This window comes from Pseudopipra pipra, chromosome 8 (genome assembly GCF_036250125.1).
Source record: "Pseudopipra pipra isolate bDixPip1 chromosome 8, bDixPip1.hap1, whole genome shotgun sequence".
Lineage (NCBI taxonomy): Eukaryota > Metazoa > Chordata > Aves > Passeriformes > Pipridae > Pseudopipra > Pseudopipra pipra.
In genome coordinates, this window is record NC_087556.1 from 20,843,688 (window position 1) to 20,861,887 (window position 18,200).

The window sequence follows — 18,200 nt, forward strand, 5'->3', positions numbered from 1 at the left end:
AGCTAGACTTATTGTTATGGCCACAAATAAAATTCTAGTTCTTTTAATATTTAAAGCTTAAATGTTGCAGGGTTTAAAATGTTTTAAGTAGTATTTTGACTCTTGTTTCTTCTTTTTTTTTTCCTAAATAAAGCTAAAAAAACTCCTACAATGAAAGTTTTATTCCCACCATTTCCCCTGAAAAGCCGAACTTTTCTGTGTATTTTCTCTTTCTATTCCTAATGGAAAATATTGCCGTTGCTGAAATCCGACTGGGAAATGCAGATGTGACTTCACTGTAGCTGCACTACCACAAATTTCCAATTATAACAGGTCAAAAGAAGAGTTTTCTTAGGCATTGCCTATGGACTGTAGAGATTGTAGAGATCCAGACTTGAGAATGAGTTAGAAGTTCTAATTACTAAGACCCTTCACCAGGTATGAGTTGCCAAATAGTGCAGAGATCAGTGGAGGTACACAATTAAAGAAATTCTGTGCCATGGCTAATACAAAATTACATGTTTCTGATTTATTTAGTTTAATTTAAGAGACTGTAATAGCTCTTGCAAATATATAGAACCGATTCTATTAAAATTTATTAGCAGAAGTACATTTTTGTTTCAGTGAAGCCTGGATTGGTCTACTTTCTGTAAAACTGCTGACAACAGGCAGTATTGTATAACAGGAACACTGACCTAGATTTTCAGAGGTGGTCAAATCTCAACAGATTTTGATTGATTTGGATGAGTGACTGTAAACTCCTTTGAAAACCACTGCCATAGGATTTTCATAGGTAATTATGTAATTGAAAAAAATTATAGAAATAAATTCAATCCTCCAAGAACCTCACTGGCAATATAAAGCAGTATACAGGTTTTTGAACAGGACAAACTTAAGAGAAATGATAATATTTCCGGAATTGACAGAGAATAAAGAAATAGTATTTTCTTTGGTATTAAAGGAAATATATAGATTTAAAGCTTATAAATTAAGCTATAATCCATCTTATTGCTATCAGTCGTGTGAGACACTGAACAAAGAAAATCCATGTTGATTTTGATCTTGTAAGTATAATGAATTCATAAATTAAGACTAGTGACTGTTTTTTAGAAGTTTTATAAAAATGCATATGTATCATTGGTCTCACCATTGCCAGAGATTAGAGCAAATTTCTAAAAGCCACCAGAAGGGTATAGGTGGTTCTCTTCAGTCTCTGTAGGAATTAGCAAACTTGAAAATCTCGGTTTAAAAATGGAAATGTTGACTTATTGAAAAGCTACCGTTGAAAGTTTCAGGATAATTAATATACATACACCTTTCTGGTTCCCTGTGTTTAATATGTTTTTTACTCCAAATAGAAGCTTAATATTAAACATAATGGAATTTTTAGTGTCTGATATTACCCAGGAAATCAAAGAGCAGGCTTGGAACAGCCCTGAGCAATTGATGTTTGAGAAAGTGAACAAAAACATACTGTCTATGCAAAAAGGCTCCAACACAAAGCAGAAAAGGAAGATAATTCAAACAGACTGCATTACATATGTAAAGAGATTGTAAAGGACAGAACAGTAAAAAGTTTAATATTTTTATGAATATATGAAAGGAATAGAAGGCTGAAGTAAATTTCTGGGAAAGACCAGGCTGAATAAATTAGTTTAATTCTCTACATCAGCTACTAATGAAGTGGTTTTTTATGCTACATTGGTGCCTCCATATTTAAATTATGTTTTTGCTTAATTTTTAAAGTAATGAACACAGACTTTTCAAATTACAGGCTTCTGCCTTTATTCTTTCAAAATTGGGAAGTGAAAAAAATTAGTGAATTAGTTCTCTTGGTAGCAATCATGCTTTTCCTATCCTGCTCTAGTTACATGCCTAGAAAATAATTAACAGGTTTTCTCTAATGCTTCCTAAAGATGTTGAAACTGGAGAACAAATATTGACTGAGAGGCAGCAAAACTTGCCTGGACAGGAGAAAATAATGGTTTATATAACTGAAAACAGTTTGTCAAAAACAGAATAGAAACTGTGGAATATCTGATTTAAAACTGATGTCCAAAGGGTCAAATGTGATGTGTACATGTATTTGGGTATTTGCAGGCCACACTTAGGTGCTGCTGCCTTTGCAGTATCACACAAAAGAGCTCTTTCGCCTTCCTGAAGATCTGCAGGACCCCAGTTCCTGTTGCTGGGAGCCAATCATGAGATGATTTAGCACCCAAGACAGCCTTTTGGAAGCAAGAGGGAATCAGTCATGAGGACGTGAATTGGTTCTGGCATGACTGGGCTTTCAGAAACATTAGCAGAAACTTGCAAGTATTATGTTTGCCGCTGTTTATAAGGGAAAAGAGGAAAGGAATTTGGGAAGGAGGTGGAGGAAGCAAGTCTGCACCTTGTAACTGGGTTTAGCGCATTGGGTGAGAAGGATTTTGGACTGCAGTGTGTAAAATCACAGGGGAGGTGGAGGCAGTTCACTCTCCGCCATGCACAGGTGGGGTGCCTCTCATTCCATTTGTTCTCCACATACATGTGCACTCCCCTTCCCCCAGGTGCGAGCTCTGCTTTTGGGTCAGGAAAAGCAAAGAAAGGCATTTGTTTCTAGCACCTGCTTGGCTGCAGATCTGGGTCAAAGACCACCTGAGCTCATGGGTGTTATGCAAGAGGTTGTTATGAAGGGGCCCAGCCTGCAGCAGGCACTGACCCACATACCTACTCCCCCTCCAACTCTGGCTTTGTAGCCCAGGGGGTTGCGAAAGCCCAGGACTACATAAAGTGTTCCCTGTCCAGGCACCACCATCAACACTTGGGCTCTCCAGAGGCTACAGGGACCGGCACTGTCTGTAAGGGACCTGCTGTTGTGGGCTGGGGACAACCAGGTGCCTTGCCTGCACATGCATCAGGGAAAGCTGCTGGATGTCCTGGTGACCTGGCAGGGCAGCCTTCCTCCCTTCCTCGCTTGTGTGACAGAGCCTGTTTCTGATGCTATTCTCTGTCTGTTTGCTGCAGGTACAGGATGGACCACACAGAGAGAGCTCTGCCCTGGCTGCTGCTGCTGGCTCTGGCCTTGCTGGGCAGCACCACCGCGGAGCGGGACTGCCGAGTGAGCAGCTTCAAAGTCAAGGAGAACTTCGACAAGACCAGGGTAAATCTCCTTTCTCTTCTGGATCTGTGATGTCTTGCCTAGCTCCTCTTCCCAGGCTACAGAATTTGACATTCAGTAGCACCAGTGTGTTCGCATTTTCACTTAGAGTCACAGACTGCAATACTGAGAAACAGCAGAAGCGTGTAATGTTGCCCACACCTCCACAGATGCTCGATCTTGATGCATCTGATAAATACTGCAGAAACTGAGGTTTAGAGACTGGACTCAAACTGTATGGTCTAAGCAAAAGAACTGTGATGACTTTGTTGTTTCTATGAAAAATTAATAATCTGGTGTTTTCAGATATGATTGCAAGGAAAAAAAACTTGTACATAAATCTGTCAAGATCTGCCAGTTGTTAATCTCTTTCCACTAAATTTTGTATTCCTAATACTGGAGAGCTGCAGATACAAATAAGATAACTGAAAAAGGTCAATATTTCTACAAACTCTGACTGCAGTAGGATGTATTGGTGGGTTTATGCTGTTGGAACAGCTAGATTTGTTTCTTAGGTACAACTTGGAGGCAGGGGGTCAAAGATCTGTATGCCATTCCCTCTGTCACCTACCCTAGCCTGTAGTGTCTGTAATGTTTCCATTCTTCTAGGTCTCACTGAAGCCTTTCTTATTTCCTTGCAGTACAGTGGCACCTGGTATGGTATGGCAAAAAAAGATCCTGAGGGACTATTTCTGCGGGACAATGTGGTAGCCCAGTTCACTGTAGATGAGAATGGACAAATGAGTGCTACTGCAAAGGGCAGAGTCAGACTCTTCAAGTAAGCTGTTTGCAATTTTCCTCTTGTTCCATTCACTAAGCTTCTGCTGCACTTACTGGTGCTCCAAACCTGCCTGCTATCCCTGTGCCAGTCACACTGAATCTGTGCTGTTAGATTTGACTGCGATATTTTCTTTGTCTCTGGCTACAGTAACTGGGATGTCTGTGCTGACATGATCGGCTCTTTCACTGACACAGAGGATCCTGCCAAGTTCAAGATGAAGTACTGGGGTGTTGCCTCTTTTCTGCAGAAAGGAAGTGAGTACATAATTACAGAAGATGCAGAACTACTTGGAAGCCTAGTTGTATTGCATGTCCATGCTGGGGCAGGAAAAAGTACTGTTGAATTTCTTAAGCACGTTTAAAAGAGGTAATAACTATCATACACGAAACCTTAACGTGAACAAGGTAATCACTACTTTTTATATGGGACAGCTGGCTGGCTTTCTTTAAACAAGTGAAGATCAGGCCTTTGTATTTCTTTTGTTTGTTACTCAACAATATAATCGAAGGTCACTGTTTGGAAAGAAATGAAAGGCATATGAAGTATTTCAAGACTTGGTTTAGTTCAGAACTCAGTTACCGGATGTTTCTGCTCTGTCTGAGAAGCCTGATGTCAGACCTAGCCAAACAGCAAAGAGGATTTAGCAAATGTTATTTTGTTTGGTCTTCTGTCTGAAAATGTAGAGATTTCTCTGTTTTAAGAGACAAAAACTATCCTATAAATATTATATATATGTCTATATATTCATATTTTTAGGTAATTTGTCACACCCTATGCAAAATTAGTTTCTTGAGCCAAGTAGAGATTCAGACTCTTTGTAGCTCAAGACATTTCCTTGGATTGCTTCCAAGGGAAGCAGGTGGAATTTGAAAGTGACAGGAGCTCCATTCTGTCCAAAGACACAGTTAAAAGAATGTTTTGAATGCCAATGGTTTTTAAATTGTTGCCAGGTCTCCTCACAACATGCTGCTGAATCATGGATGCTTCAGATTGCTGGCTGAGCCCAGATTCTACCTTTCTAAAAAGCCTGGTGTCCCCCCACAGGAAAAAAGGGGAAGAGAACATAGTGCTGCTTTCACCAGTGCAGATGGTAGTGCAAGGGAGAATCTTTTGCTCCAGGAGAGGAAGGTGCAGATCTAACCTGCTTTACTGCAAACACTTAGATTCACTTCTGTTAGCACAGGGTGTCTGTGTGACCAGGTATTTATCAGGTTACATAGCTAAATAGTTCAGAATTCTTTGAAATTGTAACTGTGTTTTAAGAAGAAGGTTCATTGTACCAAATACACTTTTAACGCACACGCAAAGTGCTTGACAATCTTTTTTCTCTAAAAATACAGTCTAAGTAACATCCCTGGTGGGAAAATAGTTACAGTTTTGAGTCATCTGGAAGAGGATTAGCATGTCCTTGCTAAATATGTTTATTTTCTCTTTAAAACAAACAACTTCTTTCCAAACATGGAATGAAATACTGGACGCGGGAATAAACTACGAGCTAATCTGTTATAATTTGTACCAATTTTCATCTTAATATTTTCTTTACAGAGTTATGGCAGCAATCTCTTCTGATTTTCTAGATTTTACTCGTGTCTCTAACACCTTTGCTTCTTTGCTGTGGTTTCTTCCAGATGATGATCACTGGATAGTGGACACAGATTATGATACATATGCTCTTCATTACTCCTGCCGCCAGCTGAACGCGGACGGCACTTGTGCTAACAGCTATTCCTTTGTGTTCTCCCGGGACCCCAAGGGTTTGCCTCCAGAGGCACAGAAAATTGTCAGGCAAAGGCAGATGGACCTCTGTTTGGACAGAAAATACAGAGTTATCGTTCATAATGGTAAGAACCTTCTTTTTCTGAAGAATTTTATTTCAGGGTTTAACAACTAAAGCGCTGGGATTCTCTTGCTCATTAAATGTAAAATGCATGAAGTCTTTTACTTAGTGGTTGTAACACTGTATTTTGAAAACTGGACCTTGCAGTGTTATTTCCAACTTTTACTTCCCTTATCTGAAGGAGAGCAAAAGTGTATAGCTTTTTATGTAGCATATCAGATCAGCTGAAACAGTAATTAGAGGAAGTTGTAAAACAATTAAATCAATGTAGTGTGAGTAAACATTGTACAGATAGACTTCACAGTTGTGTTAAAAAGTAATTGTGTTTCTTTAATCAGAACACTTTGCTTTTTTTCAAAAATCTATTTGAAAAATTCTTTAAAAAATCTTTTAGGGACAATCAGAAGTCTTGGAAAGGATCCTTACAGCAGACCCTTTCTCACAGGTCCTCATGCCAACCTTTTCACAAAGGGTAGTGGAAGAGGGACATATACTGAGTCATACAGTCAGGCTGAGCTTGCAACACAGGGAAGGATATAGATTAGCTCACTTATTCTTCAAGTACATTAGAAAAGGGAAAATAATAATCATCTAGAACAAAACATAATGTACTTCCTGATAAAAATTACACTTAGAGTGAGTAATAGTAAAGAATGAGGAAGAAAAATCAGAATATTTAGAACAAATAAAATAGTAGTGTATCTGTTCCTACATTCCCCTCACACTCTGAAAGACATCTACAGAAGACTTGACCAGTGAATCAGTGAACTCCCAATGTAACAGTGTGGCAAAAGATTTAATGTGATTCTTGGATGCATAAACCAAGACTCATATGAGGCTTGTGCTTGGCATAGGTCTGCTTGCTATGTGACATTTGATGATAACGATAACTGGAAGAGTACTGAGAATGAATTAGAAGTTTCAAAGAAGAGCAGAGAAAATGATTGGAAGTCTGTAAAATGTGTCCTCTAGTGAGTGCTTCAAAGACCTTGATATTTCTCATTAGAAAGAGATTAAGGGCTGACCTGAGCAAAGTCTGTGCTTGCCCACACAAGCAATGGTAATTGGATAATAAAGGACTTGCAAACATAGAACTAATAAATTTAAATGGATGGAACTTTAAACTGGACATTTAGAGCAGAAATAAATAGCCATTTGTTTAACTCCAAAGGTCATTAACCTTTGGAACAGTTTACCAAGAGCTGTTGTATATTCATCACTGAAATCTGTAAATCAAGATTAAAAGCTTTCCTCAATGACATGTTAGAACAAACAGGGATTGACTGAAGAAACTTTTGTGTCTTCTAAAGAAAGTCAGAACAGATGAGCACAGTCAGCTCTTGTGGCTCTATTACCTGTTCATCTGATCTATAAACAGAGTAAGATATTGCCATGTTGTAAAGTGGGTATGCTGATAACAAGGTGCCTGAAAGATCTGCTAAGGTAGATGGTGATCAGTAACCTGCAAAAAGTACCTGATAACAATGAAAACAAAAATTTTATCTTGAATGAGAATTTGGGGACAATATAAGACAGTTGAGACTTACGGCAGTCAAGAACAAGAGACACCATAAATGCAAATGAAACTGACTTTTGTGAGTGATTTGTATGATTGCATAAAGGGTAGGATAGAAAATAAACAATGTCATTAGATAAATCAACAACACTTTTCTGATTTGAATCCTGCGTTCACTGTTTTTCAAATGAGGTACAGCAAGAATAAAAATTTCTGAAGATAAGAAAACCAAATAATGAGATGATTAGGGATATTATATTAAATCTAAGATAAAGTATAGATATACAGCTGTGATTTTGGGAGCTGTGTGTTATGGTGGTTCCTTGTATTTTTATCAAATTCAGAGGAAGTACTATCCCACTGTAAAATAAGGATATTGGGCTAGTTCAAGTACTGGTCCAGTTCAGCATGGTAGAATCTGTATTTCTATTATTTCCACTCCATATGAGGCCTGCAAGACAATAAATGTATTGTCAATCTTTGCAAGAAACTATAAACCAAAAAGAAAAATTGGAATATATTCATTTATTCATAATTTGTGATATAACTTTTTCAAATATTTCAGAACTTCTATATAATAGAATGCTTGTGGTTTTTTGCAGAGTAAAGAAGCAACACTGTAATTTAAACATAAGACCTCAGAATGCCTTTTGAAAGTTCAGCCTTAAATATTCTTTGACTTATTAACCTTAATTTAAAAGTTGATCATGCTTCCTCTAGTTTGTTATAGAAATATCAAATCTACCAAGTTGCACTGTTATTTGTCTGCCATCCTAATTTATACTCAAATTTTAGGTGTTGAGTGCAGTGTCTGATATATCTGATACAAACAGTGAGTTCCATACTGTTTGTAAAGAAAAAAATAGTAGCCCCGGTCCTTTTTTATTGAGGATTATGCCAGAGTTTATGAGCCCAGCACCAAAGTATAAATTAAAGCCAGCAACTTGCATTTTCCCCTTTGTGTAATCAGGACCTGTAATTACTATATTGTCAGTTGATTCTGAATATTCCAGTATCATTAACCAAAGTTCCTGCAAGGCAAGTACATTTGGGAGTGAAAGAATGATTGTGAGCTAAACTGAAAAAAATCATTTATTGAAAGCTTTGTATCAGAAATTCTTACAAAATTCGCTTAATTCCTTATATGACGATTGGAAGCCTTGCTACTTTAGTTTTAAATCTGCTATTAGGAGATAAAGAATTACTAGCAAAACAAGCCAACTTCAATTGTCTATATTGACCTGCATCCCATTGTTACTGTGCTAAAATTCTGACTGATGTTAATAGATGCTGCTATAACAACTTGTATCTGTTTCTAATTGTGCATACTCTGCTATGTCTTGAAGCTAATATTTTTCCCAACCATTTTTCATTAGCTTTTTAAATTAATGCTGTACTCAAATTAAGAGAGTGAGTATGTGTGTGTGTGTGTGTATGCCAAACCAATAGAGGTACAAAACTTACCTTGATTAAAAAAAACCCCAAAAATATGTTCTTTCTATACTGGCTCTTCAAGGCAAAAAGAGAAGCCTAGGAAATGACAAGTTTTTTGTTCTAACTTACATTGCACTTCTGATGGTAGCTCTTTTTCAAATATAGATGCAGCTGTGATACACTTAGTCTCTTAGAGTAATACCTTGTTACTTTAAGTTATGCAATATGAGTGTGGATATTAAGTGAGAATACTTGTAAATACAATACAGTGTCATGTCAGCAGAAGTGAAAGCTAAATCTGCTGTTAGCAATTGCTAGAAGAAAAAACTGTGAATTAAGGGGTAGTATGTTCCCTCAGCTAATTTACTATTGCCATTAGAAGTTTTGGAGGTCAGGAGATTCTTATTTTGCTGAAAGACATTCTTAAATTAATAATTTTTAAAATGCAAATAATTTGAAGCTTGTTAAAGTAAATAAATAACTCTTTTATCACTGATCTGTCCAGTACCTTATTTGCCAAAGTATTAAATGCTCAGGACATGTGTAACAGGTTGGATGAATTCCTGTTGTCTTCTGAGTTGAAAATTCTTTGGAATTATAAACTGCAGAACAAGGTAATAGCATTATTATTATTATTACTACAAGTTACAGACTGCAGGACTCAAGAGCATTTTAAAGAAATTAGACATGGACATTTTAAATTTGTTGAAAGTTTGTGTATTGTAATTTTGTCTAGTGTGGTTGAAAAACAAAATTTTTGGTTTTGTGTGTTTCAGGATTTTGCTCTTAAGGAGGTCCAAAACTATGGAAAGAAACCATGCAACAGCACCATGGATGTAAAGTTAACACATTGATCGGGTGTTCCCTGGAAAATGTTTCAAATGGCTTCGTTTAGATTTTGAATATATTTATCTGACCTATGTAGCTCACCTTGTTGATAAACCAATGAAACATTTTAATAAACTTGGATTACAGGGAATGAAAATTGTTTGTATGCAAATCTGTACATATGTAGACATTGGTTTTATTAGTAGACTGTTATCTTAGTGCACTGTTTTGAATTGGTCTCAGATGGCATTAAGAATTCAATCTTGCTTTTTTTTAGTGGTTTCAATTTCTGACTAAAAGAGTACTAATTATAAAACCCAAAATATATGTATTTTAATTTCTTTTCAATGCTGTATTTTTTCCTAGAACATACTGAAAATCATTCCCAATAGACTTTTAGAAAAGAGGAAGGAATTTCAATGACCCTATATATCACTGATTAACATTATTATATGACTACTGGAGACATAAAAAATATGCATCTTTTTAAAAGAACTATTTTACACACGACAATTAACCATTTTTATTTATTCTTTATTTATAAATTAATATGCATCATGTCCACATTTTTAATTTGAGATGGAACCAAACTGGTCATTCACTTGGTCATAATATATGTTTATCACCTTGTTTCCTACATGAAATTGTTTAGTTGGCTCAAACATAGGTTCAGGCAGTCAGTAATCTAAGAGTATAATCAAATTCTCTTTTACAATGGGATTAAAAAAAGCACACACTTTCTGAGGATGAACATTTTCATTAGTGTTCTGAGGATGAACATTAAACTAGAAAGTTTATTTCTTTTACTCAGTAGAAAATAACAAGTAAAAATGAATCAGGTGCCCTCTTGATATAGATTCATTATAACCTCATTAAAGTTAATGAGATTTATGCCATCTGAAAATGTACCCTCATAGAAATTGTTTCATCTGGCAAGTACTTATTTCAGCTGTTTTACATTCACTGAGTTCACTGCTATATTCCTATTTATTTCAGCGTAAGAGGAGAATTCAATCCATTGGATTAAATTGTACAAATCTTACTGAGGCAAAGCAGTGAAGTCAAGAGAATTTTACCTGCAGGAAACAAAAATACAGATTTAGCTTTTTTTTCCCCCCTTCTCTGGCATATAATACTATATCAGAGTGACCTATTCGACCTGGAAAAGTGTAGACAACATCCAAAGTGTGGCACAGCTCAGACTTTAAATAATTATCTGGTAATGAAAGATAAGTGTGGCTGTTCATGGTTACTTCTTCTGGCAGTGGTTTCTGTACCTGCCCTATGCCTTTCAGGGTTCCCGGTACAACAGAGAAGAATTTCCTGACATTTACGTCTGAAATGGGCAACATTATACAAAATTGGATTGACAGCAGAGTTGGCAAGAGTAAATAATGCTATCCAGAAGAAAACTGATGGCAAAATATTTAAATCTTTTTTGAAGTTCTGAACTAAAATTAAAAAAATAATTACTACTATTGGGCTCCACATAATGAAGAAAGAGATCATCAACAGCAAAAGGGCTCGGAATAGTTTGTAGTCTTGCTGGGAAACACGGATCTGATGATTTTCTGAGTAGGCTAAACCAGCATTTAAACTTCTTCTTGATGCTTTTGTAATCTGCAGCAAAAGAGAAGAAAGTAACTTTCACTGAAACATAGAAGAATTATTAACACATTTTTACAAGTGAAAAAGAAGATCTTGGCACGTGATCTTTCTGTTTTCTTTTGAAAAGTGACTACAAAAAAAGGCATTGCAGAATTCCATTTGTACTTTTTGTCAGTGGTTCCATTTAAAACATTCTCACTTCACTAGCAATTTTTTTTCCTCTCAGCTGTGAACTCACCTCAGTATTAGTTAAGGTGGGTGTTCTTGTCATGGCTCTCTACCAGTCAAAAATACTTTTCAACATAAAACAGAGCCTTACTTACTCATGAAATCCCATTAAATTCAAATTATTACCTCATTTGTTCCATCTAAAGAAACCCATTGATTTCTTTCACAAATGCAAGCTGGAACATAGTTAACAATCGTTGTTGATGGGCAAAAGGGAATGCAATCCAATTCTCTTATGGCCATGCTGATATTATAAGGTAGGGATTAGAAGAAGCATTAGTTTTTTATGGTAGCTAAATAATTTTAAATGTGAATGAGATTATATGTTGTTTTGCGTCGACTTTTAGCTTCTCAGTAATCAGAATTGTTTTCAATGCACTAACATGAAATCTTACAGATCCTTTTGTCACTATGAAAATCTGTGTCATATAAAAGTACTCTCTGATAATAAACCAGACTATGTGTAGTTTGGTAATCTAGTATTGATGGGTGTGAATCATCTGTCATTAGGTAGAATATTGAATCCCAGGAACTTGCAGAAAACTGAATCTCATGCTCTACATCCCTGCCTTCACTGAAGTTGGCAGGGAAGTTGACATTCACAACTGAGGCAAATAAAATAAAACTGAAATATTTAGCAAAGAAACATTTATGCTAAATAACCAAGATGCCATTTTATCCCCTGCATGCATAAAGAAGGGATATTTTCAAAAGCCTTGATCGATTTGCTGTCTGAGAAGGAAAGCAAGAGGTGTAAGGCTCTTCCTGCCACTTTTATGTGTGACACTTCCCTTTAGCAGAAACTACAGGAAGGATAACACTAATACAAGTAATACTTAATAGTTTACTGCTTCAGGTAGAGATGAAAATGTTTAGAGAGAGAGACTAATTTGTCATTCTTTCTGTAGTTTTCTGAATTTGTGACAGACATAGATGGTCTAGAATAAATACTCATTAAGAACCTAGATATCTTCCAAAGATTTCAACAGAATGTAGGTGTATAAATCAAAACCTGTGATCCAAAAATGGGCTTCTCATAAGCTGCTGAGCCTGAGAAGGGGACAGGATTCTGGTAAATAAGATGCAATCTCATCTTAAGGAAGTGCTCAGTGGAAATGGGTGGCAGTAATATGTCGTGGATGCCTTTTTGGCCTGCCCAGTATATGGAATTTAGATACCTATTGTGGGCATCTGGACCACACTTGGACAAACAGGAAATTAGAAGTCAGGTATACATATATAAGTATGTAACTTCCAGAACACAGACATCTTTCCTAGCTCTAGCCTCCAGACTAAGTCTTGCCTGAGAGGCAGAAGAGTACAAAACCAAATAAATTACAAATCATGGCTTCTAATCTGTCATTTTTGCCAGGCTTCTGGGAAGTGTTACATAAAAATAGTACTCAATTTCATAGTAAATTGTTAAGTAGACATTTTTAGGGTATATTTGTTAACAAATTCGAGGTCTTATATCTGTAGTCAATCATCATCATCATCGTAGATGTTGTTATGTGAATACATGAATGTTTTGAACTGCTTCCAGCAACACTAAGCATTGTGCTACGTGTGCACTGGCATCATGAAGTGAGAATGAGTCTGCCCTTGGGAATGACTCAGGGACTGAGATATTCTCCAGCAGATTTCTGGTTGCTTCCTGGAGAGCTGTGTGAGAGGGAAGATTCAATTATATCCTGCTATGGGCCTCAGGCCTTTTTCAGTTCAACATAAATGAAATGCATCTTAGCATCTCTGTTGCCAAGCTGGAAAAGAAACAGGAGCTTGGCAGCATGTCTGTCTTGTAATCCAGTATTCCAAGCACTTTTTTTGCCTTCTAGCTCCTTATGTGCCATTTTGTTTTCTAAATTTACTTGTAATCTAGTTTTTGCAAGGACAAGACAAACACCATTCCTGTCCTAGTCTCTGACCAAGAACTGTGGCATCCCTTGGCTGGCAGTTTGCAGTTCTTTCAAAGAGCTCACACTCCCCACTGAGGTGCTGTATGCCCTTTGCCTACAGCAAATATGGGGTTCAAAAAGCATAATATGAGAAGCTTCATTACCCAATAAAGAAATCAAGAATCTTTTGGGGGCAGTTGCTAAAACCTAGGCATTTCAGTGCCTAGTTTGAAGATTTCTAGATCCTTCTCACTCTGTTTTTGGAAGAGAAGGATGTACTAAATCAGGTAGTTTAAAAGGAATTTAGGTACTAATATTATGCTTGCTAGAATATAGATGAAAACTTTGTGATGTTGGGTATTTTGGCCTATATTTCAAGAGATAAACATCCACTTAGAAAGAAAGTGGGTTTAATTTACAGGTTTTGTTTGCAGCATTTGAAACTGTGAAGGACTAAGTATAATCTAATGAGATCTGTGTATTAGATACACCTGTAGAAAGCCAGCAGATCCAAAAACTGGATGGATGTTTCTAGTCCTGGCTCTCTCTGCTTTCTTACAAATCTCCTGTGGCTGGAGTTTAGGCTCAAGGAAAGCAAAATCTAGTTTTTAGTTATTTCAAATGCTTGACTCTTTCAGCATTTAGGAGAATTACTTTAGCTTGAACAGCATAAGTGGAGATGTGTATTTAATATTATATGTATATGAAGACAGACTTTTTGTTGAGCCTCAGGTAATGTGCTATTCAAGCATGTTTTTAGTTGAAATGTGTAGGCTGATATGTACCGGTTGAAGTGCTTCATTTTATACAAACGTATCATTTATTGAACAAATGACATCTGTTCCCTTTAGGTGTATTTGTATTCAGTGACAATATGTTGATGCCTAGTGAGTTATTGTTTACTTCTCTTTGTTCTACAACAAAATTTAAAGGAAAAACATACCTGTAAGATTTTGGAGTAACTGACAACAATGACTAATCCTGGTATTAGAAAGAAAACAATGGCAAAGGTCGTATCCCAGACTATTTCTCCTGCAGTGGTGGGCCAAGCCAGGGTGCAAATCTGAATCTCCTATTTACAAAGAATGAAGAAGAAAAGCAACATTGTACCATCATTTTTACTACAGCATTGTTCTTATCTCCCTCTATGCCCATGGAAAAAGGGGCTGCAGACTAAACTGAATATGGGAAAACCTTCTACTTAGACAAATTGTGAACTAATGTATTACTTCATTGTTTTAAAAGCCCGTAGAAATACAAGAGATGTGTCTGCAACTGGAATGCTGCCATAAATTTCATATCAAATGCTGATAGCAACTTTAAATTGAATCTTACAGACCTTAAACTTAATCATGTATTTGAGTGTCAAGTTGGGTGCACTTTTGTATGCATTTCAAAATACTAGGCAGAAAAATCTGTGCATGGGCATTTGGTACAGAGGAGGCCACAGGTGCTGGGCAGCTCTCCCAGGCTGCTGATCCCTCGGTAAGGGGAAGCATGCTGGAAAGGGGATCTCTGACCCGCACTAGGGAACATAAAAGAATCCCAGCCGATGAGTGTTCCCCATCCAACGGGACGGTCCGCCGGGAGAGCGGGGTGGGGTGGCGGCCGAGGGGACCTCCGGGCGCTCCTCTGGGCGCGGCCGCTGCCCGCCCCAGGAGCGATGTCCCTCGGTGCGATGATGTCCCTCGGTGCGATCTCCCCCGGCGACCTCGCCCCCCCGGTGGCAGAGGCGGACGAGCCTTCCCCGCCGCCCGTCCCCGCACCCGCCTCCCCGCGCCGTCCCCGCCGCCCCCGGCCCGGCTCCCGCGGGCCCGCCCGGCGCTCGCCCTCACCTGGCCTGAGGCGGCGGGCAGCCGCACCACGGTGAAGAAGCAACAGAGCGGGAGGGTGGCGAGGGCGGCGAAGCCCCATATGAGGAGCAAGGCGGCCGCCAGCACCTTGCGGCGGCGGAACGCGGCGTGGCGCAGCCGGGCGATGCTGACGACGCGCTCCAGGCTGACGGCCGAGAGGGAGAGGATGATGACGGCGCCGCTCAGGCTCACCACATAGAAGAGCATGTGGCAGACGGCGTCGCCCAGCTCCCAGGACTCGGTCCAGCGCACGATGACGATGAAGGGGATGGGGGTGATGAAGAGCAGGTCGGCGCAGAAGAGGTTGAGGACGAGGCAGTTGGCGGCGCACAGCCTGCGATGCCGCCGCACCAGCAGACAGATGCCCCAGATGTTGCCCGCCAAGGACAGCAGGAAGATGGAGGCCAGGGCAGATGATTCGCCGACACGCAGGGCCGTCACGTTGTGGCCCCTGAAGTCCGAGAAGAAGGGGAAAAATGTCCTGTTCCCTCCTGCTGCCCTCCTGGACCCCAGCATGAGGGAGGCCAGTGGGCATGAGAGACCCACCATGGACAGTAGCACTAGCCCTAGGGGAAGGGCTGTGCTCCCAACCACCACGGTGGCACCTGGGGTGCCCTTCCAGCACAGAGCAAGGGGCTGACTGCCATCCCCCTCCCTCCTCTTCCTCCTGCCCCTGCCACCGAAGGCTCTGCTGTGCCAGCCGGGCGGTTTATGGCCCTCGCGCCGGAGTGGAACAAGGAAGTGGGAAAGTAAACACAGTGGAGCTCACACAAAGGCGAGGCTGCTGTGCATGAGGCGGTAGTGAGGGGATGCCCGACACCTCCCTGGGGAGGGTTTGGGTCAGCATGTTGGCACCTCCATGCCAAGGGGCACAGGCCCAGCCACCTCCTCCAGGGCCAGCCCTGATCTGCTCAGCTCTCTGGAAGGGCCCCTGGGGTGCCAGTGACCTGGGGAGGTCACCCAGTCAGCTCCCATCCACTGTGGATGTGCATGGCTTAAAACAGGGATGGCTGCCATACCACTCCAAGAGTTCTCCTCAGGAGTCTGGAATAACCTGCACCAGTCTAGGGCAAAAAAAGAAAAGAGGAATTTACCCATTGACTTTATCTTGACAGCGCCATTTGGAAACAGCAGACCTGTACACTGCTTGTGCTAACTATGGAGAAGTGTCGCTGTTGTGATTTTGGGGATCTGTTTACAAAGTTGATCCAGAATCTTACCCATCTGTGTCACGCGTTCTTGCTGGAGAAGCTTGTTAAAGTAAGACAAGCCTAGAAAATATCATATTTTCTCTGAACTTCAGTTCCTGGAAGCAGTTGCTCAGATTGTAAATGAAAGTAGGCCTTTCCACTTACGCTCTTCGTTTCAGATTATTTGGAAATAGACTGGGAGCGAAGCACATAAATTGCCACAGACAAGCAGATAATGTCTCATAAAAAAAGATAAAAGGTTTTCATAAAGTATGTAAACAGTTGTATAACTTCAGACAGCTCTGGATGCATTCGTTTGGCTCAGTGCCAGTGTGGGTGCTCAAGGGCACAGTTACAGGCTGGGTGTGTGGACCTGCACCTTTTGATTAGGTGAGAATTATTCCAAACTGATGTGCCAATGGGACCTGGTGACCGGGCCGTGCTTCTGCAGGACCCTGGGTGTGACCCTGCCATCAACCTCTTACGCAACAGCATTAGTGGGGATTCCAGATTAGTGGGGATTCCAGAAACTGAGTCCTTCTAAGGGACGATCTCCTAATGAGGGATGACAAGAGTGACATCTTTCCTGGACCACTTCCCATATCTTTGCCAGTGGAGAATTTGCATTGCTTTTAGTTAGGATGTTTCTCTTGAGCTCATCAAACAGGGAGTTTGCAGGGCAGCCTAAACAGGTGGATGAAATGCTCCTATTAACTCCTGCTGGTTGATGACTGTATGAAATGTGGGCTTAGTTGCTGTTAAGTGGGATGGACTATTAACTCAAGTGAAGACAATATGAGAAGTTGCAAAGCTTGAGTTTTTCATCCAGCAACACAAGTGACTGGCTAGTGTCTTGATACACATGCTTTATTCTACATCACTTGATGGGAGAAGAAAATCTGCACCCCTATTACAAAAGTTTTGGCAAATTTAATATGCTTACTGATAAATTGTATTTATAATCAATGCTTGACATATCTAGCCACAATCTATGTTGGCTCTGCTATGGACTGATTCTTTAAAATTACTAGTGAATCTTGAAATGCAGCAAATACCTTCCAGTTGCCAACAACTTCACTGGTTTGGAACTTTTTACAATCTAACAAACTTAGCCCAAAGTTCTGGACAGCTGGCAATAGGGGTGGTGTGGTCAGTTCTGAATAGCAGTGTGGATTGGCAAAAGAGCTATTGTTAAAAGTCTGATTGTAACTGTGTGCAAACTTGGAAGGCATTAACAGGACAGCTGGAAATGGTATCACAGATAAATATAAATTTTGTTATGAATAAAATCTTTAGCCTCTTTGGCATTAGTGGAAAATGAAATTAGAAACAGAGCCTGTCAATTCAGAGTAAAAGCAAACACATTGGAAACAGAATAAGGGAAGGAAAATATAAAGTGAAACATCCAAAGCAGCATTATTGAAGAAATTAAGATACTTTCAGCCAGGGAGAAAAGGAATGCCATAGAGAAGCAGAAGGTTTGAAAATGAGATGATGTGTGAAAGTATTTAGATAGACCCTTGATCTTCTTTAGAAAGGATCACCTTTAGCTTTAGTCCTTAGGTGTGAGGGAGAACCTTACTTACTTGACATAAGCCTGTTGTTTGCTCAGGGGAACCAAAGCAAAATGCTGCTTTTAGTATGCTGTTAGTGAGTGAGCTTCACACTAACTTGTGTACAAAATACTGTGCCTGGGGACTGCAGAGGTGTGAAGAAACATGCACATTTCCATGGAGTTCAATCAAATGAATGAGAGCTCATTGCAGGAACAAAAGTAATCTGATTAGTCATGGGTCTAATATATCCATTATCTTAAAAAGTAGTTTTCTTTTCCCTTCCATGAAGTACGAAAGCTGTATTTGCTGTTGGGTATGTACAATCATAGCAACAACCACAATGTGAAATCTGAGGA

General features: G+C 39.5%; 2 protein-coding genes across 3 annotated transcripts; one reads left to right on the forward strand and one right to left on the reverse strand.

Annotated features, from left to right (window-relative positions):
• The first annotated feature begins 2,692 nt into the window (after window positions 1-2,692).
• On the forward strand, window positions 2,693-9,671 carry RBP4 (retinol binding protein 4). 2 transcript variants are annotated; one of them, XM_064662908.1, is made up of 6 exons: window positions 2,693-2,819; window positions 2,986-3,121; window positions 3,760-3,896; window positions 4,047-4,153; window positions 5,528-5,740; window positions 9,463-9,671. In XM_064662908.1, the coding sequence occupies exons 2-6, from the start codon at window positions 2,993-2,995 to the stop codon at window positions 9,474-9,476; spliced, it is 600 nt and encodes a 199-aa protein (XP_064518978.1). In that variant the 5' UTR covers window positions 2,693-2,819; window positions 2,986-2,992; the 3' UTR covers window positions 9,477-9,671. The 2 variants fall into 2 exon arrangements, with proteins under 2 accessions (XP_064518978.1, XP_064518979.1); XM_064662909.1 differs by having other exon boundaries at window positions 2,754-2,855.
• Window positions 9,672-10,025: 354 nt separating this feature from the next.
• Window positions 10,026-15,660, reverse strand: FFAR4 (free fatty acid receptor 4). The gene is made up of 3 exons (XM_064662905.1): window positions 15,081-15,660; window positions 14,189-14,317; window positions 10,026-11,134 (listed from the first exon to the last, which is right to left on the reverse strand). Exons 1-3 carry the CDS (start codon window positions 15,645-15,647, stop codon window positions 10,727-10,729), a joined length of 1,104 nt encoding a protein of 367 aa, XP_064518975.1. The 5' UTR covers window positions 15,648-15,660; the 3' UTR covers window positions 10,026-10,726.
• Between the last annotated feature and the right edge of the window lie 2,540 nt (window positions 15,661-18,200).